This window comes from Panthera tigris, chromosome A3, assembly GCF_018350195.1.
Source record: "Panthera tigris isolate Pti1 chromosome A3, P.tigris_Pti1_mat1.1, whole genome shotgun sequence".
Classification (NCBI taxonomy): Eukaryota; Metazoa; Chordata; class Mammalia; order Carnivora; family Felidae; genus Panthera; species Panthera tigris.
The window spans coordinates 118,132,868-118,157,031 of record NC_056662.1 but is presented as its reverse complement, the minus strand read 5'-3'; the positions used below and the strand labels follow the sequence as shown (position 1 = coordinate 118,157,031).

The window sequence follows — 24,164 nt, the reverse complement described above, 5'->3', positions numbered from 1 at the left end:
CTTAGTCTTCTCCGGCTGCCATAACAAAATACCGTAGACTGGGGAGTTTAAACAACAGAAATCGATTTCACACAGTTCTGGAGGCTGGGAAGTCCAAAGTCAAGGAGCTGGCCAGTTTGTTTCTTCATAAGAACTTTCTTTCTGGCTTGCAGATGGCCACCCTCTCCCTGTGTCCTCACATAGCCTCTCGTTAGTGTGTGCATGAGGAGAAATGTCTTCTTATGAGGCCACTAACCCATCATGAGGCCTCTACCCTCTAACCTAATATCACCCTAATTATCTCCCAAAGGCCCCATCTCCAAATACCATCACATTGGGGATTAAGTCTTCAGCAAATGAATGGAAAGGTTGGGGGTGCAGGAATAAATACTCAGTCCATAACAAGAGCATTTTAAAGCAAATCATTTCACCTGGGACTACCCTGTCTCTAATTGCTAAGAACTTTTTTCAGAAATGTAATTCAGACATCTCTATCATAAATGTGGTAGGAAGAAAAATGGACCCCTAAAGATATTCATGTCGTAACTGCCCAAACCTGTGATTATGTTCTCTCATGTGACAAAAGGGACTTTGCAGATGTGATTGAATTAAGGCTTTTGAGGGGTACCTGGCTGGCTCAGTTGGTAGAGCATGTGATTCTCGATCTTGGGGTCATGAGTTCAAGCCCTGCGTTGGGCCTAGAACTTACTTTAAAAAATAAATAAGTAAAAATTTTAAAAAATAAATTAAGGCTTTTGAGATGGTGGCAGGGAAGGTGTCCTAGATCATTCAGGCAAGAGGGTCAGGGTCAGAGAAGGAGATGTGATTACAGAAACAAGTCAGAGTGACGTGGGGCCAGGATCTAAGGAAAGCAGGCAGGCTCTAGGAGCTAGAAATGACAAGGAAACAGATTTTCCCTTAGAGCCTCCAGAAGGAACACAGTTCTTGATTTTGGTCCAGTGACTAAATTTCAGACTTCTGACTTCCAGAACAGTAAGACAATAAATTTGTATTGTTTTAAACCACTATGATTATGGTCATTGTTTACAGCAGCAATTAGAAACTAATATAACTAATAAAATTAGAAATAACTCATTGTCCAGCCCGTGTTCAAATTTTCCCAAATGTTTCAAATCTTTTTTCAGTTAGTCTGTTCACAGGTTTTATATATATTTATATTTATATTTATATTTATATTTATATTTATATTTATATTTATATTTTAAAATATATAAATATATAAAAATAAATTTTGATAAAATAAATATATTTATATATAAATATATAAATATAATAAATATATATATTTGAGAGACAGAGAGGGAGAACTTGAGGGGGAGGAGGGGCAGAGAGAGAGAGAGAGAGAGAGAGAGAGAACCCCAAGCCGGCTCCACACTCAGCCAGGAGCCCGACGCAGGGCTTGGTCCCACGATCCTGGGATCATGACCTGAGCTGAAATCAAGATTCAGATGCTCAACCGACTGAGCCACCCAGGTGCCCCCACAGGTTGTATTGTTTTAAATGTAAATTAAGCATATACAGGGCCGGTGAGTTGTTTTATTACGATCTGGTTTAAACTAAATTAATAAAAACTGAATCCAAATAAATAAATACATAATAAATAAATATAGCTCACAAAGTCACTCACTACTGACCTGGGCAAGTCGCCTGCATTCTGGGCCTGGGCTTCCTAACCTGAAAAGCAAGAACATTAGGCTAGATGAGGTGTTCCCTATGCGGGCTCCGGGTCTGGGCTGCACCGGACCTGGGAAACCGTATGCAAAAGCGAGAGAGTGCTCAACCCCGTCTGTGTCTTAAAAATCCCCTACAGGGGCGCCTGGGTGGCTCAGTCGGTCCGACTTCAGCTCAGGTCACGATCTCGCAGTCCGTGAGTTTGAGCCCCGCGTCGGGCTCTGTGCTGACAGCTCAGAGCCTGGAGCCTGTTTCGGATTCTGTGTCTCCCTCTCTCTCTGCCCCTCCCCCGTTCATGCTCTGTCTCCCTCTGTCTCAAAAATAAATAAACGTTTAAAAAAAAAAATCCCCTACAGACGCCCTCACCCCTAGCCGGAAGGGTGTTAAACACAGGAGCCTGGGGGGTTCCCTGTGTGAGGCTCATTTCCTAGAGGCTGATGTAAATTTAGAGACTTAACAGAGTCAGAAAAAGAAAACATCATGGGCTTACTCAGCAGCATATTCAAAGGACGATGTTTACCTAAGACACACCAATTCAGTGCAGCCACCATCATGGCTCATTCTCTGTGAGTGAGGGGACTGATCTGGGTGCCAGTGTGAGCAGATGAAATTCGGGATGCCCAGTTAAATTTGAATTTCAAATAAATAATGAATCACTTTTAGTATAAATGTACCCTCCCACACAACCTTGGAGATATGCTTACACTGAAAAATGATTCATTGCTGATCTGAATCAAATTTAACTGGAAGTCTGTGCTTTATCGGGATCCAACTTGATCATGCTCCCAGAGGACCAACCCAAACACCAGCTTCCAGGATCTAGTGACCGGCTCAAAAGGACAGATGGAAGGGGCTTCAAAAAAAGACGCTAAGGAAGAAAGGCAGAGAGAAGGTTTGAGAATGACCTTATGAGAGTCTGAAGCTGGAAGGAGCAGGTGATTCCTAATCTAATCATCTCCAGTCACCATAGAAACCACTAAAGTCAGCCGGAAAGAGCTGGTGAACCCCAACACCCACCTCCTCTCCACCAGTATAGATCGTTCACATTCCCTTCCTAGGTGAGGTCTGGTCGGACGGGATCTACTGTCTCAGTTGCTCTCCCAGGAAACAGCTGGGACCTGACCCTGCCCTCTTCCTCCCAGCCTCAGATGGCTGCCCCAAAGCACCCACCCTGTTGTGAGTGATGGCACCTGAACACCTAACCCTGTGTCAGAGAAAAACCAGGGCCAGAGAGTAGTTAAAGCAATAAAAACAGATTTTATTCAGGACTATTGTGCTAGAGGACAAGAGACCTTGGTGTAGAATCGGGCTCCATTCCAAATACAGCAGGGGCAAGTGGGAATTTATAACCAAGGAGTGGGGGCAGGGAGTCGGCGGAAGGAAAACGACTAAGAAGAAACCTCAGCGATAAACGGGGATTCTGGCTAAACCAACCTAACCGGATTCGTGCTGAAGACAGGCCCAGGTGATCAGACACCTGGGAGATGGTGGGGGATGAAGAATCCGATAAAGTATGGAAGGCGATCAGAGATATGGAGAATACAGGGTTCTGGTTACACTAACTTAGCAGGGCTCTTACCAAAACTGGATTTTATATGGAAGTGTCCATACGAGCCTAGGAGAAGATTCAGGACTAAAGTCTGGTTGAGCAAAAGAAGTCTTTGTCACCTGCCCACAGGGAGGTCACATTCTAGCAGGAGAACAGTACCCAGGAGGGAAATGGCCCAAGGACATACAGCAAAAGCCTGTTCAGAACAAAACAGGCCCGTCCTAGACTCCCTGTCCACGTATCTCTCTGTCCCTTCCTGGGTAAAGTAACTCTCCTCATCCAAAATGTGATTAAATTGATCAGGACAATGTTCAATCTTTCAGACAAGACATGAGCAGGCAGTAAGCTCTGCATACAAATGCAGGAGTTTGCAGTGACACATTTTGTATTTGACTCCGGAAATTAGAGGTGCTTTGGAGGTAATGCAAATTGATTCAAAATGTCCCCGGCCAGAAGCCTGGATCACGCACTTAGGCAAATCATGCGAAGTGCTTTTTAATGCACTGCCTCAGATCCTTCTGTGTACCTCTCTGCTGGACCAGCCCTGACCTCACAGCAGCTACACCGATCCTCCCCATGGGGCCTCCAACTGCACTTCTGCGTCTGTCCTCCTTCCCTTTGCACACAAGCTCTGAATGCTATTGTTTCCACTTTACAGACAGGTAAGTAGGGCGCTGAGTGATTAAGCGACTAACCCCATGGTCAATTTACTCTAAGGGACAGAGCCCGCTGGAGGCCACCCTCTCTCTCTTCCCTAGTCTAGGACAACTTGCACAGATGTTACTCCATTCCTCTAGGTTCTGCAACCTTTAGGGGATCATGAAGAACGTCGTATGTCTGTCCGTCTACCAGCCTATCCACACACAGGATTCTGTGGAAGGAGCACCCCTAATGCTTAGTAAATTTCCTCCCTTTGCTAAAAATTTTTTAAATGTCTTCCCTTTCATGTAACTCACAGCACAGAAGCTGCTGCCTTTAATCAAGACAATCAAATCTGAGCAATTATAAGACAGCTGTTCCTCTGATGGCCAAGATCAAGAAGACTGACCCACCTTTGACTTTCTGCAGGCTCAGAAAGTTTTAAGGTTTGCTTTGTGGACATGCTGCTTAACCCAGGAAACCAGGGCTTCCAAAATTATGTGGCAAATTTGTACCCAACATACGGATTAAGCTCTATCCCTGAATTTCATCAAATAAGAATCCAGAGGATTTTGCAAACATACCCACCCAGATTCCTCTCTACTTTTCTCGGAATCTATCTCCTGTGACCCCAGTGCCTTTGTCCTGGGCTCACTGCCACCTATGGTCACTAATGTCAACCCTAGTTTTCACCTGTAAACAGCCTAGCCAGGCTAGGCTGTCAGTGTGAAGGCTGGCTGGCCACCTCCACGGTGTCCACATGGTGGCCTCTGCCTGGAATGCCCCCGTCTCCACCTGGAACAATCCTGCTTCTCCTTCAAGTCCCTGCTCAAATATCCCTAGAATTCCAGCTTCATGGGGCTGCTGTGAGGACTAAGGTCAAGCACAGGTGGGCACAGACAGGGGCACCTGGTCCAGGACAGCACTGACTGTCACTGTCAGGCCCTCGCTCCTGCCCCTCTTAGGGAAACCATCCCCTTCCCAACTTCCTGTGCCTCTTACTCACACTACTATGTGATTACTCGTGTGCTCCATAAAGTCCTGAACTCCTGGAGGGCGGGGGTCTTGTCTTGCTTGTCTTTGGGGCCCCACACCTGACTCAGGGCCTGACACTTAGGGGGTTCCATGTATATTTGCCCCGAAAATCCTCCTGTCTCCTGGGCTCCAGGGACAGCAGCTTGATGAATGGTCAGAACACTGTGATAAGTTAAAATTCATTGTATGATGTGGCTGTGGACACAGACAAAGACTGTGCTGTTAGTGACATCATGTCGGGCTGGTGACACCACTGGTCATTAGGAATGTTTACTTCAGGACAGAGCCCTTGGCTTGTCGGGAAAATGGTCCAGAGTCCCATCCAGTATGTCACTATAGCCTGTAGGAACTGTCTCCAATAGGGATGGGGCGATCCAGCTGGTGTGGTCTGCCTGTCTGCCTTCATGCACCTCTACAGGCCTCAGCGTCTCGGTGAATGTATTTTGATAACTGCATGGATTCCTTTTAATGTCACATGATGGGGCACCTGGCTGGCTCAGTCAGAAGAACATGCGACTCTTGACTTGGGGTCGTGAGTTCAAAACCCACGTTGGGTGTAGAGATTACTTACATAAATAAACTTGCAAAATAAAGTAAAATGGGGGTGCCTGGGTGGCTCAGTCAGTTGAGCGCCTGACTCCAGCTCAGGTCATCATCTCCATGAACTCACGGTTCATGAGTTCAAGCCCCACATCGGGCTCACTACTGTTAGCCCAGAGCTCACTTTGGATCTTCTGTCCCCGCCTCTCTCTCTGTCCCTCCCCTGCTCGTGCTCTCTCACTCAAAAATTAATAAACATTTTTAAAAAAACGAAAATAATCATGCAAACAAATAAATAAAATATATAAGTCACATGAAACTAGTTGCATTACTGAGGACAAGAAGCTGGGAAGAACCCTCCTCTGTATCTGCACGTCTCCCGCTGACAGAAGAGAGCAGGCTCCAGTGAAGGAAGCAGAAAAGTTCCTGGCAGGTCTGTGGGACCCAAACACACTCCATGTCCACTCGTGCCTCCGTGCCATCCCACTGGCATTCCCTCCTCCAGGAAAGCCCTTCCCCTAGTAACCTCCTACATTTTGTCCAGGACCCCACTCGTGCACCTTCTATTTCAGGTCTTCCTGCAATAAAGAGGTCTGGTGCAGTCCCTTCAGAGTTTTTCTGATTCAACCCTGGCCATTTTCACAAGTTCAGTGCAGTGTTAGGGCAAGAAGGAGGAGCTGGCAAACAGGTCCTGTGTCGGCACCTCAAGTAACAGGATCTGCAGTAATGGGGAAAATGTGTCCCCTGGGTCTTAAGCAGTTTCCCCAAGGCTTTGCACTCCAGCATGTGATGTGACAGGCATGAGGTGCAGACTAGAGACCTGGAGAAGAGAACAGAGGACATGGGAGGTGGGGGGCGCTGAGAACTAGGACTAGGATCTTAAAAGCCGGAAATCCTCAGCAACCAAACCTAGGTCTTTCTGCCGCGGATGCGTCAGAGAAGCAGCCTGGGAATGCACGTTGGCAGCCCTGGTGGAGGGGCTGTGTCAGAGGTAGGGATCTGAAGGAGACTGAAGAACCCCCGTGCAAACCCCCCACTCCATCACTCACTAGCATGATCGTAATGACGCAAATCACTTGACTTGCTTCGATTTGGTTTCCTCAGCTATAACATGGTCTCCCGGGGACCAAAAGTGGACTACGCCACTTTTCTGGAAGATGTGAACAACACATCTTAGGGACACGTTCCAGGCCTCCCGGGCGCTTCCCTGTTCAGACGAGACTCCCAAAAGGCCGTTTCCACTTTGTGGTTCGTCTCCGACATCGTTCAGCTCAATCTCTTTAAACCGTTTACAAAACGCTCCGACATCAACAATGCATTCTCACCGCTTTTACAAATGGGGAGACCTGGTCCGTAACTTGCCACCGTCACGCTGTGGGGACCGGCGCGCCCCGGGCGGCTCCGCACCGCCTCCGCACGGCTGCCCGGCGCCCTCCTTGGCGGGGCGGGGCCACGGCGTGGGGCGGGACCTGGACTGGTCACGTGACGCCCGGCCCGGAAGCGCTCGCTCCCGAGACCCCCTGGTGACGGGGTCGGGAGCTGCTACCTGGAGCGAGCGCGGAGGTCCCGGGGGTCCCTGCAGTTTCTCGCTCCCTGCATTCGCCGTCATGGCCTGGACCAAATACCAGCTGTTCCTGGCCGGGCTCATGCTCGTCACCGGCTCCATCAACACGCTCTCGGCCAAGTGAGTCCGGGCCTGGCTGGAAGGGGAGGGGGCTCAGCCGGACCTGCCGCGGCCCGCGAGGGCGCCAGCGACCCCGCGCACCTTCCTCGCCCTCCCCTTCCTCGGCTCTCCTTTCCCGGCTTCACCGGCTCGCCTAGTGTCTCCGGTCGGTTCAAGCTATTTGGGGGCCCCTAAGGGGCGCGAGGCCCGGGGAAATATGGACAGAGGCCGGGTCGCCAGCTGGAGGACCCAAGCCCCGGCTCATTTGATCGCTGAGTGTTTGATCCCGGCGAGTCACCTTCCGTCTCCGTGCCTCAGTTTCCTCGTCTTTAAACGGGAGGGTTGGAGCCCAACGCTCGGTTCGGAGGCAGGCTCTCCAAGAGCTGTAGGCAGAGGTGGGGTGAAGGGGCACTCCCACACTTGTTCACACGGGCTGCGGTAGAACCCATGCAGGCCGAGTAATCCGTGAGCGTGGAGGCGACAGAGAAGGGGTGCCCCGTGGGCTTCTCACGGAGGAGAGGTTACAGCTGGGCCTTGAAATTTCGGTGGGATATCTACATGTGGCTGGACGTCGAGGCAGGCAAGAGCAAGGTCACATCGAAGAGTATTGTAACCAGCCCCAAATGCCCAGACCGCATCTTAATCCCACAGTCAAAGAAGGGCTTTTGAGCAGAAAGTGACAGGTTACAAATGGTATGATGAACCTGATGGTCAAGATGAAGAGTAGTGTGGTGCAGGGAATACCACTCCAAGCCTGCTGCATAGCAGATGAGGGAGGTAGGAAAGGAAGGGACAGGTGGGAGAGACCAGGTACAGAATGAAGCCATAAACCCTGACCCACGGGATGGAGAGACAATGACCAGTCCAGGGTTTCTGCCTGCGAGAATACAAGTGTCATTAACCCAGACAGGGAAGGCAGGTGGGCGGTTCAGCCCTGATGCATGAGGGTGAGGTGCTTGTGCGACAGAGGTAATAGTCCCGAGGAGGTTAGGGCTTGAGGACCCAGGGCTGTCATGAGACTGAGGGGTTGAGCACGGCCTCCTCTCTGTAGTGCACAGGAGACCCTGGAGGCAGCCCCTTGTCTGGGCAGTGCTTTGTCTCTTGCTCTGCCCCCGCCTCAAGACAGGGCTCTCCTGCCCCCTCTGTTTACCATCTCAGAGCCCCCAGTACCCAGATCCTGGCCTCTCTCTGAACCGATTCCAAGGTGCACGTGGAGAACAGTGGACAGTGGCCCTCTCCCAGCCAGACCTCACTTCCAGCTGGGCCCTGCCAGTCTCCACAGCAAGGGGGAGGCATGCCAGTCACCCTCTGGGCTGTGTTCCAGGCCCCCTGAGGGCTGGGGGAGGGGGGCAGTCATCTCCTATTCATTTTTGAGGTGTTTGTTCCTAGCACACTCCATCAGTGATATGAGACATGTTCCAGAGGAGAGTTTGGAAGAGAGGCATCCTGTTCAGTTGATCAGACATGTATAAGGTGCCTACAGGGTGTAAGGCACTGTCTGGACTCAGGGAAGGAGGCTGAAGCAACCAAAAGAAAGTTTGAGATGGTTAGAATCAGAGGTGAAGGGGTTAGAATATACAGCCTGGCAACCACGGTGTCCTCCCTTCTCCAAAGTAAAGCTCTGGGTGAACCCCACTGTCTCTGGTTGGGTCATGGCCGGCTGTGTCTGTGCCTTGAGCTGGTCTCCTGGGCCCTGTGGCCTCCTGAAGGTCACTGCTTTTGCTGAGCCCTTAACTGTAAAGGTGACTCAACATGAGAGCTCCCATTCTCAGGATCTGAACACAGCGGCCAAGTTGTCTGTCTGCCCATCTGTCGTACTAGCTAAGGCCTTAGCCAAGTGCTTCCAGAGTGGCCGTGGGTCTGCCAGGGCCTCTGTCCCCAAGGACAGTTGAGACTGCCAGTTACTACTGGGGTAAACTGTGCTAATTCAGCTCCTTCCTGGTCAGGTAGGAGGCCAGGGGCATCCTTGGCCCCAGGAGGCCTTGCCCTTGGAGGCTGCCTCAGAGACAGGAAAGAGACTCCCATGTGAGGACCCAGCCTTTGATCCTGTCACCTGATGTGGGGCCTCTCAGGAGCCTCCCTACCCCAGATGGACCACCAGAATTGGGCCCCAAACATTGTTCTAAGGCCAGACTGTGAGAAGGACACCCTCAGAGAGAAAATGTGAGAGAGCAACTATGTACATCCTGATGGGAATTAGCAATTTGAACTCACACTCTGACCTGCAGTTTCTGACAGGGACAGACTGGCTAGAATGTGACCGCAGCCAGTGCTAACTAAGCAACTGCTATCCAGAGAGCATCCCGTGCCCCGTCCTCCTGCGGCCACCTTTCACGTGTTAGTTTAATGAATTCTTGTAACCAGCCTGTGAAGGAGATATGCTCGTTGTCCCCGGATGAGGAGCCTGAGGTATGGAAAGGTGGAATTGCTTGCCCAAGTTCAAGTCAGCTGTCAAATGGCAGAGTTGATAATTGAACCAAAGTGATCTGGCTCAAGAATCCGGGCTCTTCACCATCAATATGGGATGAGGCTAGAGACTTCTCTATTCATTTTTCAGGGCATTTCAAGTTGTTAGAAACGTAGAAATCACCCATTCTCATTCCCACGATCTGTGGTCGGGGTCCCATGAGAAGTTTCTTTTTGTGGCCCAGCTGACTGGTGTCAGAGTGGGAGCCTGGGTCTCCGCATTTTTTTTTTTAACATTTTTTTAAATTTATTTTTGAGACAGAGAGAGAGCATGAACAGGGGAGGGTCAGAGTAAGAGGGAGACACAGAATCTGAAACAGGCTTAAGGCTTTGAGCTGTCAGCACAGAGCCCGACGCGGGGCTCAAACTCACGGAGTGTGAGATCATGACCTGAGCCGAAGTCGGCTGCTTAACCGACTGAGCCACCCAGGCGCCCCATCCTGGGTCTCCGCATTTTAGCCCAGTCCTTCCACAGCTGCAGAACCCAAAGCCACTCTTCCTTGGGAATCTCCTCTCGTATCTCCGCAGGCAAGAGCAGCCAAGCGTGACCCTTGGGAGTTGTGATCCCGCAAGTGGCAGCTCCCCTCCCTGCCACCAGAGTGCTCGACCTCTGGGACTGGGCAGCAGGCCTGCATCCCAGCCCAGGGGATCCTGCTGTTACCCTGCTTATTTCCCCCCTGGAGCCAGGGGCTGCTCTCGGTTCCCATGTTGCGTCTCCAGTAGCCTCTTTCGGTTCCTTGGCCTGTTAAAAGGAGCACGTTTCTGTCCCCAGGGTCCAGGGGAGACTAAACATAGTAGAGACGGAAGTGGCTGAGCACATGCTACCTGCTGTCCTGGGACCACAGGGCAGCTGTCCCCTGGAGGGGGCCACTGCCTGCTCGGCAGGTTTGGGGAGGCTGCAGGAGACAGGCCTGCCCTGGCTGGGGCCGGGGCAGGGGGCACATACCCACAGGAGGGAAAGCCGCCCATCAGGTTGGCCCCGTGGCCCTGTCCCCGGGCCTTGGCAGAGGGCCCCTCCCGGTGAAGTAGCTGCTTCTCCTTTCTTGGATGCCCTCGCCCCCCCCTCACCGTGACCTTCTGCTGATGTGTCTCCTGCAGACCAAACGTTTCCCCTGCTCAGCACTGCTTAGGGCTGTCTGTCTGAACCAGAGCCTACCTGTGGGGTCCTGTCCCTTTCAGAGCCCCCTTTTCCTGAATCCCGCTGGGGGGCTGCATGGAAAGAGCCAGTGTCAAGTAGACACTCACTGAGTAAGGCTCAGATCGCCACCTAAACCGCCGCAGACTGGGAAGCTCACCCCGCCCGGGAGGGGCCTGTGGGGGCCGGGGGGGGGGGGTGACTTCCCCTCCAAAGTCAGGCCCCTGGTGCAGGAACCCTGCCAGGAAGGTGGCAGGAGGCCTGGAACCACCGGGCCTCTATTAGGGAAGGACTCGTATATGGCCTTTCTGTGCCAGCTCTAACTTTTGCCTTGGTGGCTGTCCCTACCCTTAAATCCCACGAGCTGGCATTGGATAATTGCTTCAGAGGGTTCCTTTGCCAGCCTCAGGAGGGCCGTATGTAGAGTGGAAAGAGTTGCAAGGCTTGGAAGCTATGGGATTAGGTGAGTCGTGGGGCCTCCCCAAGCCTCAGGTTCATCTGTAAAATGGGCGTCATTTCCCCACCTTCCACCCAGAAACAAGGGATCCACTGAGGAAGATTTTGCAATTCTTAGATGAGAGGGCTCGTGACTGTTTATTACCAACCGCTGTGACACCCAGAGAGTGGAGAAGCTCTGTGGCCCTTCCAAAGATCCCAGGCAGGAGAAAGAAGCTGACTCACCAGGCTTGACAAGCCGGGGGCGCCAGAGGAAGTGGCAGAGATTGTGAGGGGGATGGGATGCACAACCGGTCAGTCCGAGGGAGCTCCATCAGCCACATCCTCAGTCTGTCCGCACCCCCTGCCCTCACGTGGTTGTGCACGCTTCTCAGAATGCTGAGCTTTGAGTTTGGCCATGCCAGAGTGATCCACCCCCAGCACGGGGAGCCCACACCGCCCCCTCCACCGGCCTGCTGAGACCCCATCTAAAAGAAGCCGGTCTCCGCCAACAGAAGGCATCTACTCATGTAGCGTGAGCCGGACCCTTGCGGGGTCCCACAGGCCTCCTGCCCATGAGACCGTGGCTTTCCCTTAGGGTACAGTATCTAGAGAGAAGAGAGGGCCCATCTGCAGAGCTGACCTCTCTCCACTTCAGCGAGGGGAGTGGGAAGAATCTGGAATAAGAAGGTGATGGGAGAAATTCAGGTGCTGAGGAAGGAGCACAGAACTGGAGGAGGAGGCCCCTGGGTGCTGGCCTTTCCTCTGCACCCGAGGAGCCCCGTGTCCCTCAAGCCAGCCCTCCCTGGTCCCCGGGTTCTTTGTCAAATAAGGTGCTTCCTGAGATGATGGTTGCGTTTCTTCTCCTGTATCGGCACTTGTTGGCCCTGTGGCCCCTCCAGCCGCCCCTGCTTCAGCCAGCAGGGTGGGTCCCAGAGAATGGGTGCTCTCCCAGAAGCTTTAGGGCTGGAGCAGAGCAGGCAATGTTGACCCAACACAAGGGGTGAGACTCCTGCTCAGTAGAGGGGAAAGAGGGAGAAGGGGCAGAAAAGGACTTTCATTGACTACCCGCCATGGGCCACCTCTTACATATCTCCTATTATTTATTGCTTTTGACAGTTCATCAGTATTGGCATCATCATCCCTATTTTATAAATGAGAAACCTATTCACTTGTCCTACCTATGAGGCTCAAAAGTCGTGAGCTTTCCACATATCCTACCGCCTCTTCGGAAAGCATGTGAGCAGTTGGGTTTGGCGCTAGACCCGGCCCTTTGTTAACCGTGTGAGTCTGAGCCCGGCTCCCTCCACCCCTCCACCCCAAGCCCGCAAGTCCCCGCCTGGAAAATGAAGTACGTGAAGTGCTCAGCACAGGCCTGGCACGAAGTCGGTGCTCAGTGACTTGTACCTTCCTAAAAACACGTAGTGAAGCGTTTTGCAAACAACAACCCCACCCTAGGGGCCATTGCTGTCATCCCCCCACGAACTGGAGCTGGTTTTGGTCTCTTGTTCTGTGCTGTCTGGGGTCCACCTGTGCCGACACAGTGAGCTGAAGCCTGTCTCAGGACCAGGATGAGAAGCCTGACTCCAGCCCTAAGTGCCTGCAGGTCCGAACTCTTCCCTGCCTGCAGAGAGGCTGGGCGGGGCCGCCGGTCCTGACACCCAATCCCTTGGGCTGCAAGCCTGCTCTGAGCCTTCAGATACAAGAGGACTCCATTTCCCAAGCTGGGAACACTGCCAGCCCCAACTTGTTGAGGCAGACCCACCCCTTGGGGAAAGCAAAGAAGGCCTTTGGGGCAGGAGGGGGAGCTCAGCATCTGCCTTACAGCCGGCTCTGCACTCGCTGCCCACCCCTGGGGACAAGCCCGGCCGGCCCCACCAGCAGGTGGCACCTCACCCAAGTGGGCAATTAGGACCCAGAGGACGTTGCCTCTGGACTGTAGTACCTGCCTATTTGCTAGGTGGAGTCTGGCAGTCCCATTTATCCGACCACAAAATGTTGGAGCTTCCGTATAGTAATGTGCCAGGAGCTGGGGGTCCAGAGATAGAGAAGTTGCTGGATGCCGAGCTTCCACTCTCTTAAGTGATAGTGACTCTGGAACACACAGTGAGACATGTGAGTTGTCGTTGCTATAAGCTGCATAGGCAGTCACCCAGGGGGAGTCCCGGGAGATGGCTTTACCCCTAGATCGAGGTGGGGCAGGGGGGGGGGCACTTTGTGAGCCTACCATGTATGCTGGGTGTAGTACCATGATGAGGAAGGGGCTTGCACGCATGCCCTCGCCCTGAGCTTCTGGCTGACCTTCACGGACTTGGCAGGACCTCCCTCATTCCTCCTGGCAGAGCCCTGGCTCCAGCTCCAGGAATTTCCATCTCTGACTTGACCTGGGGCAGTTGGCTATACACCTTGGTAAAGCCTAACCTCTTTACTCCTCGCATCTCCTCTGTTACACTTGGGTGCCTCACCCCCAGGTCCTCCCAGAGTGAGAGTAGTCCTTCCTGCCCGGGGATCCAAGAGCCCGAACTTGCCGCAAATCGGACAGAAGTGAGACCTCAGAGAGCCGGTGGTTTCTGTAGTGGGGGCTTTCTTTGCCACATTGGTACTGGGACTGCTCACAGCCTGGTCCCCTGACCCAGATTTCTCCCTACATTTCCAACCAGTCCTGTCAGAACTCCCACCCTTCAGCTCTCCTCTGACCCTCACCATTCCCAAGAACCACAGGCCCTCCTACCTGCCCCTGTTGGCATCTCTGGAGTGCTGGGGTCTCCCGCTCATTCACTGTGAGATAAGTTTGCCAGGCCCTGTTTTGTTCACTGGCCCTGGGATGTGGTCAGATCAGTGAATGGATGTGGTCTCGCCCTCATGGCTGCCCAGGAGCTCTACCTGCCCTTCATGCTGCCAGCATCCGGGCCTTATGCCCTTGCCCCGGGCTGTGGGAAAGAGCTCCCTGGTCCCCTCCTCAAACTCAGAGAGAAGCCAGGGCTGGCCAGGATCTTTGTCAAACCCAGGCCCTAACCAGTGGCCCATACTTGTAGCACTGTGGAGGGCACAGGAAACAAAAGCCTCCCCTTACCTTTTGGGACCTTGGCCTTGTTGCAGAAATGAGCCAGCAGAGTAGGGCTAGGTACTGACCGTGTGGTTGTTCTTGACAGACATTGCAAGGAAGGACATTTAAGAAAAATAAAGTCCTGGGTCTTGCGGTTTACAGACAGCCGCCACCTATGCGTGGGGTGCTACACAAGGAGCAGGTCCACAGCCCGCAGGACATTGCCCTGGGTCTGCATTGGCTTGAGTCGGCTTGTGATATGACAGACGCAGTTGAAGCCATGTCGACGAACGGCAGGATATGCAACATGAGGGGGGTGGGTGTGCCCTCCTGCCAGGCTCAGTCCAAGCCAGATCACCCAGCTCTGGGCCCGGGCCCACCTGCACGCTTCCAGAAGTCAGCAGCCAGGGGACTAAAAGGTTAGGAGGAGCTGTGGCTCTTTAGGCAGGAGATGAGAAGATTCAAAAGAAGGTGGAAAAGTCTCCAAAAATCTAAAGGACTTTCAAATGGAAGAGGTTAGACTAGACCTCAGGGACACGACAAAGCCCAGCAAAAACGAAGTTCAGGGGCGGGAGCTGTAGTGCACGGACGGCAGACGGTGCAGAATGATTGGCGGTAGCTGCCAGGGCACAGGGCCGTGAGGGTCCTGGGGTTGCTGGGGAAGCACGCCACACTCGGTTATGCCATCTGCCAGGGTGCTGGCTGGGCGTCCCCTCTGCTAGAGCCACGCACTTGCCACCTGCTTTACAGTCAGTGCTAGAAAGACCCTCCAGACCCTTCAGGTGATATGAAGGTGACCGGCTGCTCTCTGCCAGACAGTCATTTCCCAGGGCCCAGATGCCCTCGTAGACCACAGGCGCCTGGTATTTTTCGTGCCATGGGCCCCTTTGACAGTCTGGTAAAGCCTGGAATGTTGTTTTAAAATATGCAGATAAAGGATAGGATTACAGAAAAAGCCACTTATGTTGAAATAAAGTTATCAGAACATTGAAAAATCCTATTTGTGATAGAGTAATATGTGTGTATATGCTTCTTAACACAAGATTATAAGCAGTAGGTCTAATTGCCGTAATTTTGTAGTAGCGATGGATGTAATTGGCACTTCACAGTATCCGCAAAGACTCCGATGGACTGATGAGAGTAACTGTGACTTGTGCATGTGACAAAGTCACAGGTACTGCGGGGCTACGTTCCCAGTTTGAGGAAATGCTGTATTTTGGCTAAAAGTTTCTAGGCCCCCGCTTCCTGTCCACGGTCCCAGATGAAGACTTCGTGCTGTGGAATCCGGCTCCTTCGAGCAGGAGTCTCACGCTGGGCCAAGTCCCCTAAGTCTGGCCTCTTGGCTCTGAGAGGAGCCAGCTTGTCCGCAGGCCCCAGAGCCAGGCTTGCAGAGCCCGCACGCGCCCAAGGATTTGACATTCTCTCTCTCTCCGCTGCAGGTGGGCAGACAACTTCGTGGCCCCGGGCTGCGGAGGAAGCAAGGAACACAGCTTCCAGCATCCCTTCCTTCAGGTATCTAGCCCCGTCCCTGCCTCCCCACCTCTGACCACCCAGGCCTCAGGTCACATGTGCCCACCAGGCCCTGCTGCTTCCTGACCCAGGGTGGCGCCTTCCCCTGCTCCCGGGAGAACCATCTCCTTCCCTCCCTCCCTCCCCAGAACAGACACCAGGGTGTGAGTGCCCGCGGAAGAAGGCAGAGGGCACAGCCCTCTCTGGAAGGCCTGCATAAGTCCTGTTGAGCAGTCCTGCCCCGGATGCTGTAAGGCCAGCCCTCCCACGTCCAAGTCAGGACACATTTGGAAAACATCAACCCCAGGAGCAAAGCCCGCTCTGCACCCATGGGCAGCCTGGACTCCTCTGGGATAGAGCAGACACCATAAATGGAAAGCACCTTATCGCTAGGCTGGGAAGCGGGAGGCTAGTATTTCAGCCCCAGCTCTGCCAGCAGACTTGCTCTGTGACCTTAAGTAAGTTCTTAACCCTCTCTGAGCCTCTGTTTCTCAGTCTGGAGCTTGACCAGAGGTTGGCCTACCCTGATGGTTTTCAGACCAGCTGTACACAGCCTTAAGGTTCCCATCTGGATGTTTCTAGAGCTGAGGGCTTAGACCTAGGAGGTAGTGTCTGGCCTTTCACACACAGTAGCTCTGCTTTTGTCTGTTGGACGCATCAAGTTATAGATAAGCTTTTGTTTGAAGAAAGGCTGTGTTAAAATTTTGTCAAAGGTGATTCTCCTTCCAGCTCTAAACTTCTAGGCTTCTGTCCCCTGCAGGCAGTGGGCATGTTCCTGGGAGAGTTCTCCTGCCTGGCTGCCTTCTACTTGCTCCGGTGCAGAGCTGCGAGGCACCCAGAGGGCAGCATGGATCCCCAGCAGCCCTTCAGTCCCCTTCTTTTCCTGCCCCCAGCCCTCTGCGACATGACGGGTACCAGCATCATGTATGTGGGTGAGTAGCTGGGCCAGGCTGAGATGAGCCCGAGGGGCCACTGGTGAAACAGCCACCCCCACCCCAGTTCATCTCACTCCTGCCCCACTCCCAGACTTACACACACACACACACACACACACACACACACGCACACACACACAAGATTTACTGAGTACATACTATGTGCAAGGTGTGTCTTCAGCCCTGAGGACACCTCAGTGAAAAGATAGCCTCGGCCCTTGGGAGCTAACATTGTGTGTCTCTCCTCTTCTAGCCTTGAACATGACCAGTGCGTCCAGCTTCCAGATGCTGCGGGGAGCAGTGATTATATTCACAGGCCTGTTCTCGGTGGCCTTCCTGGGGCGGAGGCTGGCGCTGAGCCAGTGGCTGGGCATCCTTGCCACCATCGCGGGGCTGGTGGTCGTCGGCCTGGCTGACCTTCTGAGCAAGCATGATGATCAGCACAAGCTCAGCGAAGTGATCACAGGTACGACAAGGGCCAGGGACCCAGGGGCTGCCCATCCTGTCCTGTCCTCCCTGGGAGCCAAGCACAGAGTCCGTCAACAGACTTTTGCAAGCTCTTCTGTATGCCAGGCCCTTGGTGAGGGCACATGGGGGACCTACGGGCCGACTTGGGCACGCACCTGCTCTCGAGGTGGTGGATAGAGTGCACAGAGGCACAAGCAGCATGAGAGAGGGGTGGCTAAGGAGGGGAGGTCAGGAGGGAGAGGGTCTGTGCCATGATAAACACACAAACTACTGGGTCTGCGAGAGGAAGGGAACGGATGTCTCTTGAGCATTTACTAAGTACCCAGCCCGGCGTGAGTGCTGAAGGTCATCATCATAGTAATCCCCACGTCCTGGAAAGGAGGCCTTGCAGCCTCTTCTATGATGTTGGGACCCCTCTGGTCCTCCGAGGACGGACTAAACCAGAAATGTCTATCACAAAGGCTTGTGCTTCTCAAAAGACCTGCTTATCACCCTGTTGTGCCACTCGCAGTCCCAGGCAGGCCTCTGGGCCTTCTGGAGCCTCGGCCCAGGGTGGTGACAGTGCCTGCCCTGCGGGGCTACTCCACCCCTCAGGGACTAGGAAACCAGGCATAGGACTGTCATGATTGCGTCATAAACTATATGGTGTCCTGCAAAAGGCAGGGGCTGTGGGGGTGGTTGTGTCCCTGTGGGAGCCGTCTAACCCTGCACTGGGCCTGCCACCCTGCCTCTGGCTCCACAGCCATCCTCCATCCCTGCCCCCCGGCCCCTTGCAGCCCAGTCTCACCCTGGCTCACTTCCCCCACAGGGGACCTGTTGATCATCATGGCCCAGATCATCGTCTCCATCCAGATGGTGCTAGAGGAGAAGTTCGTCTACAGGCACAATGTGCACCCACTGCGGGCAGTTGGCACTGAGGGTATGTGAGCACGGGGGCTGGGAGCAGGGCGCTGCTGCCGGGACACCCCGGAGGGCAGCACGTGGAGGGGACACACAAGCAGGAGCACGGGGCAAGGTGCCAGGGTCCACAGGGAGGGGGTGACCCCCCCCCCATTCCTCCCTCCCTTCACCACGTGTGTGTTGACAGATACTCTGACGCCTGCCATGCACAGAGCCAGGAGCTAGGGGGGCCGAGGTGGAGGATGAAGGGGATACATGCCCCACTGTAGAGGAGTTGGCCAGCAAGAAAGGACCAGACAGTGCATTTGGGCTCAGGCCACTTGTGCTCAAATGATGTGTCACTTGCCAAGCACATCTGAGTGTCTTTAGGACAGGGAAGGTGGCACTTGAGCTGCAACAGGAGTGGGAAGGAGGGAACTCCAGACAAAGTGAAGACGCGGGGAGCTGGCCGTGAATGTGGAAACCAGTGAGGAGTAGTTGGGTGAGATATGGGTTTGATGTTGGGACAGTGATCAGGAAGTGAATGGGTCAGGGTCTTATCCCGGAGAACCTTGAACGTCCGGGAAGTTGATTAGACTTTCCGTGATGGGCAGGGAGGAACCGCCAAAGGTTTTTATTTTTTCATGTTTTATTTATTTATTAGACATAGTGTGCATGTGCACGTGCCAGTGGGAGAGGGGCAGACAGAGAGGGAGAGAGAGAATCCCAAGGAGGCTCTGCGCTTCTAGCACAGAGCCCGATGCGGGGCTCCATCTCACGAACCATGAGATGTTCTGAGCCGAGATCAAGAGTCGGATGCTTCACTGACTGAGCCATCTAGGCCGCCTAGAAGCGTGAAGGGTGTTTGAGCAGGAAAGTAACTCCCAAAGCAGATTAGCTTTAAAGGTATGAAACCAGCAGGGCAGAATAGAGCAGTCCTAGCCAAGTGTGGCCTGCGGGCCAGTCAGGGAGCTGTGTGCGCCTGGCCCACAGGGCGCCGAGGGCTTCTGGCACAGTGTTAATCAGCTGGATCATCGACTAGTTAGTCAACCACATCATCAAGCAGTTTGTTTGGATCCACTCATTTTTTTTCTCCCTTGCAAGACTTTCTGAATGGAGCAGCGCATTGATTTACATTCAGATCCAGCTCCTGGTCACAGACCAATGGCACCGAATTAGAGAACGGTGTTTTTCCACACTTGGGAGAGCAGTGCAGCGGCGGCAGCGGCCATTCTTTTTTAAATGAATACCATAGAATTTGAAAGAGCCAGAGAACATTGCGAGGGTGGCTGTTGGTTTGTGAAAGTGCGCATACAAGCGTATCCGTGCCTGCGCACACATATACTGGTAACGATATAACGCGTGTCTTACTCTGGGTCCAGACAGAAAACACGATTAAAGCGGAAGAGGGCAGCTAGAGCCCCCTCAGCAGGCCGCTGTGAATTCCAGATGAGCAGGCAGCCCCAGGCCCTGCAGGGGGGAGCAGGTGTGAGGGAGGAGCTGGGAGGGGTGGCGGGAGGGACACCAGGGGAGCCCCTGCTGGGCGGGCTAAGCTGGGGGTCTCGGGGTGGGCAGAGAGTGCCGCATACTTCTTCCACTCCCACAGGCCTCTTCGGCTTCGTGATCCTCTCCCTGCTGCTGGTGCCCATGTACTACATCCCCGCCGGCTCCTTCAGCGGAAACCCGCGAGGGACGCTGGAGGACACGCTGGACGCCTTCTGCCAGGTGGGCCGACAACCGCTCATCGCCCTGGCGCTGCTGGGCAACATCAGCAGCATCGCCTTCTTCAACTTCGCGGGCATCAGCGTCACCAAAGAACTGAGCGCCACCACCCGCATGGTGCTGGACAGCCTGCGCACCATCGTCATCTGGGCCCTGAGCCTGGCGCTGGGCTGGGAGGCCTTCCACCCGCTGCAGATCCTGGGCTTCCTCATCCTCTTGTTGGGCACCGCCCTCTACAACGGGCTGCACCGGCCGCTGCTGGCCCGCCTGTCCAGGGGCCGGCCCCCCGCAGAGGAGGGCGAGCACGAGAGACTGCTCGGCGGCTCTCGGACTCCCATCAACGATGCCAGCTGAGCCTCTTGTGGATTCTCTGCTGCTACCTGGATGCGCCTTGTCCACCCTGAGGCTGAGGCCACATGGGCTGGGGAGCCTCCAGCACCCCGTCCCTAAGGCCTCACCCTGCCCTCCCCACAGACCCCCGGGGCAGCTGCTGCCACAGAAGACCACCAGACACCCAGGTCCTCCTCTGTCACCACCCCCTGCATCCCCCACAGGCCTGGGTGCAGTGACCCACCCCTGGCAGGCTCCCCCCAGCACCACCACCCCGCCTGCAGCCCTAGCACTAAATCAGGAAGTGGGATTGCAGGAGCTAACAACCCTAAGATTTCCTCCTGAACCATAAGCTAAACGTGGTTCTCCAAAGAAGAGAGGTCAGTGAGCAAATTCAAACCAGAATTAAGCACCATATTTTCTAAAACATGTAGGGTATTCCCTAACCCTGTCTGGAGACCTAAGTTTTAGCTGGGCTGTCCCATAAACTCAGCGAAAGTTCCCTCAGCCCATCACCTGGTTGCTCTGGGCCTCGGCGTCCTCCTCTAGAAAGCAGCGGGTGTAGACGCTGTGGCTTCGGTGCTTTCCAGACTCAGCTGGGCCCGTTCTGTGGGAAAGGAGGAATAGCCGCCCCTTCTTGGGAATTGTCCCTCTGCCCATGGCGCCTCCTCCCCATGCCAGTCCTGCTGTCCTTGCTCACACGCTCAAGGCCTCCCTGCCTGGCAGAGATCATGAGGGGAGTTCCAGGCAGCCCTTAATAGCAGCTTTTATGATCTCTTCACCTTCCCTTTTAAAGATGAGAAAACTGAGGCCCAGAGATGTGAGTTGTTTGGCAAAGGGCTGTCTGGCTGTGGACTCTAGCCGTGCAGCCACGTGATCCGATCTGGCAGCAGGCTGGGATCCGGAGCACATGGACCTCAGCCCCACCCCCAGCAACCTGACTCCACCGATTAGCCTCCAGGGCGATGAATTTACCGGGACTCCACCATTTAAAGTAACTCTGGTATCCTAGGCATGTGTTAAAGGCTTAACTTTTGCATAACAGCCTGACAGGTGGATGCAGATGAGGAAACCGCTGGCCCAGAGAGGGTTAAGTGACTTCCTCACGGAGCCAGCTTTCCAAGCTAGGTTTGCCTGATTCCAAACCTACAGCCCCACCCACCATACTGGTTTCTCTGGGCAATTTTCCCATGGCTGGGTTAGAAGCTTCATGTGCTGTTGTCCTCCCTGTAACCCCACCACAAAGGGAGGGGACTGGCACTGGGGACCCCGGGGAGCTGAGCAGCCCTCCATTGCTGAGTTCCTCACTCCGTGGCAGTTTCTGGAGCCTCAGACCCATTTTTCTGGGCAGCTCCATCATAAAAGAAAACACCAAATGCCTTCCTTAAAATAGATTCTGGGGGAAGAGATATTTGACAAGCAAAGCCTTCAGGCAGTGTGGGAATCAGCAGGTTATTACGGTTTCTTGGGTGAGGAGGGACTCTCCCTATCAGCAGCTCCAAGTCCCAGGGGCCCCCGAGCTTCTGCGGGGACCAGTGTGTAATCAGAGTGAGTGTGCTGGGACTCCAGCTGCCCTGTCCAAAAAACTGGGGCCTTAGAATGTTTTAGGCTTTATTTTTAAAAACAAAAGGGAAATGAGCAGTGTAAGCTCTTTTTTTATCTTACTATTTTTTTTTTTAATGAGAGGGAAGGAGCGCAAGGGTTAAACATCAGGCCTGCCACTGACCGGGGTGAATCACTTTACCTCTGGAGCTTGGGTCTTCACATCTCCCAAATAGGAAAACCAGCCTCCATCTTGCAGAATGAGCATGAAAATTACAGAAGATAATAAATTGAAGGTGCCTGAAAGTGTCAACACACAGTGGAGCGTCCTGTAAGGCTGCGCTGCCCACCAGGGTGGTCCGCCAGGGGCACGGAAGCCCCAGCAGAGGCCCAGCACACAGCATCGGTCCTGCTCAGAGGGGAAGAAAGGTTTTATTAAAATTCACCATCATGGAGGCCAGTGTAAAATCTCCATCTATTTTAAGACAACAAGACGCCTCAAGAACATTTTATGGTGACAGTAGGTTCACTCTCTCCTGTTGTCAAGGATGCTTTGGAGGGGGAGTTCCCGAGGCCTTGCTGGTCAGGTGGGTGGGAGGGTAAGGACCACCACTCTCACTGAAGCTGGAAGGTTGTGGGGAATATTTTCAGTGGAGTAAGGGGGCCCTGAATGGTGGAAGTTTGGTGTGAAGGTTCTGAACCCCCAAATCAGAACTGACTGATAACAGACTTCTGTAAACATCGGTTCAAACTGACGTTTAATTTAAGCGTCTGCACTGTGGTGGACTGCTCAGTCCATCCCCCTCGCAGGGTGGTCCTGGGAGAGCTGGGGGGGCAGGGGCTTCCTGCAGGACTGCCATCCAGGACCTGGAGTAGCTCTCAGGCTCCTGTCCTCCAGGAAGCTGCCCACAAGGCAGAGATTTAGGACCAAGCCAAGTGGTTCCGTTTTGTCTTCACTTTGTCCGAAGGTCTCTGCTACTTTAACAAGCAAACAGCATTCAAAGAGGTCAGAAGCTCTGACCCCTGCCGAGGACAGGAAGAGGAGTGGAGCGAAGGGCCACCTCGTATAGAGAGGAAAGAAGCAGAATCCAAAGTCAGAGAGCTGTGTCTCAGCCCCACCTCTACCTTGGCTGGGTGACCTTGGACACCCTCTCAAGACCTTAGCTACCTATAAAAAGGAGAGGTTCTCAGCATTGCCAAAAGCCTGACCTGCTTTACAGATTGACCTCGTTTCATAGTTGCCTTGGTTCAGAACCCTTCTGGCCTTATGTTAACTACATCCTTTCAAAACGTAAAAGTCAGCAAGGAGTTTCCCCTAGCTATAAAAGTTCATAAATCACCCTTCTTCATTAGGAACACTTGTCCAAGAGTCTTTAGTAAAGGATTACTATCCCAGAATTTACTGAACTGTGTTGAGAACTGATGTGCTCCAAGGACTGTGGGCCCATGAAAGAAAACAGGAGATGAATGTGGAAGGAAAGAATTCCAGCACAGCATGACGTGCATAAGAGGCCTTTGAGATACAGAGGAGGCAGTACCACTTGAGCTGGGTGTTACAGAATGAGCAGGGAGTCTCCCAGGCCGGTGGGGTTGGAGGGAGCGGGTATTCCTGGAGAAAGGAGAAGCTTGTAAAAAGCATAGAAACATGCAAGTGATGTATTCAAGAACCGTAGGTAAGGAGACCAGTATGCCTGGCAATAAGCACGCAACACTAAAAGTGGCCAGAGTCAAGGTCAGAGAGGTGGGCAGGCGCCCAGATGGTGCTGCACATTTTAGACTTTGCTGAGGGATCAGAACTCAATCTGTAGACAGTAGAGTACCATGGGGAGTTTAGGCAAGGCAGTGACATGATCCAAATTGCTGTGTGGAAGGATCACTAAAGGTAGAGACAAGTAAAACAACATTTGATTATAATTAGAGTCTGAACTAGAGAAACGATGGAGAGGATGAATACAAGAGCCAATCAAAGAATAAGCTCACATTATAGAGCCCTTGGCTCTCGGATCTTCTGCCACATAAGGCACCACCAAAGAGTGGGTCTTCTAGACCAGGCTGTTCACCCCATTCCCCCCACCACCAGTGGACCCACTGAGTATCCCCAGGTACAGCTCCTTCCCTTTTCTTCCCTTCCTTACTTTGCTCCTTTTCCTCCCCCCTCCCCTTTTTTTTTAATTAAGTAGGCTCCATGCCCAATGTGGGGCCTGAACTCAGAATCCTAAGATCAAGAGTCGCACGCTCTCCTGACTGAACCAATCAGGTGCCCCCTTTTGTCCCTCCTTTTAAAAATTGTGGTAAAATACACACAACCTAAAACTGACCATTTTGAGCGTTATTAAGTGTTCAATGGCACTGAGTCCGTGCACATTGTTGTGCAATATCACACCATCTCCAGACTTCCTCATCTTCCCAAACTGAAACTCCATACCCATCAAACACTAACTCCCCATTCCTCCTTTCCCCTGGCCCCTGGCAACCACCATCCTACTTTCTATGAATTTCATGAAAGTGGACTCATGTAAGTGGAATTATACAGTATTTCTCCTTTTGTGTCTGTTTTACTTCGCTTAACATAATGCCTTCAAGGTTCATTCGTGCTGTAA

The 24,164-nt window shown here is 53.2% G+C and overlaps 1 protein-coding gene and 1 long non-coding RNA gene across 2 annotated transcripts in view; one reads left to right on the top strand and one right to left on the bottom strand.

Moving 5' to 3' along the window:
• The window catches only part of LOC122237417, a 32,895-nt gene extending 26,052 nt beyond the window's left edge, over positions 1-6,843 (bottom strand). The window contains exons 1-2 of the long non-coding RNA XR_006215965.1: positions 6,760-6,843; positions 1,635-1,674 (exon numbers count right to left, since the gene is read on the bottom strand). This is a non-coding gene — a long non-coding RNA (uncharacterized LOC122237417). The remainder of the gene's footprint in view (positions 1-1,634; positions 1,675-6,759) is intronic.
• A 78-nt stretch (positions 6,844-6,921) lies between these two features.
• On the top strand, positions 6,922-22,744 carry SLC35F6 (solute carrier family 35 member F6). Its single transcript, XM_042982326.1, has 6 exons — positions 6,922-7,118; positions 15,619-15,691; positions 16,449-16,620; positions 16,877-17,089; positions 17,900-18,010; positions 19,577-22,744. The coding sequence occupies exons 1-6, from the start codon at positions 7,042-7,044 to the stop codon at positions 20,044-20,046; spliced, it is 1,116 nt and encodes a 371-aa protein (XP_042838260.1). The 5' UTR covers positions 6,922-7,041; the 3' UTR covers positions 20,047-22,744.
• Positions 22,745-24,164: the final 1,420 nt, after the last annotated feature.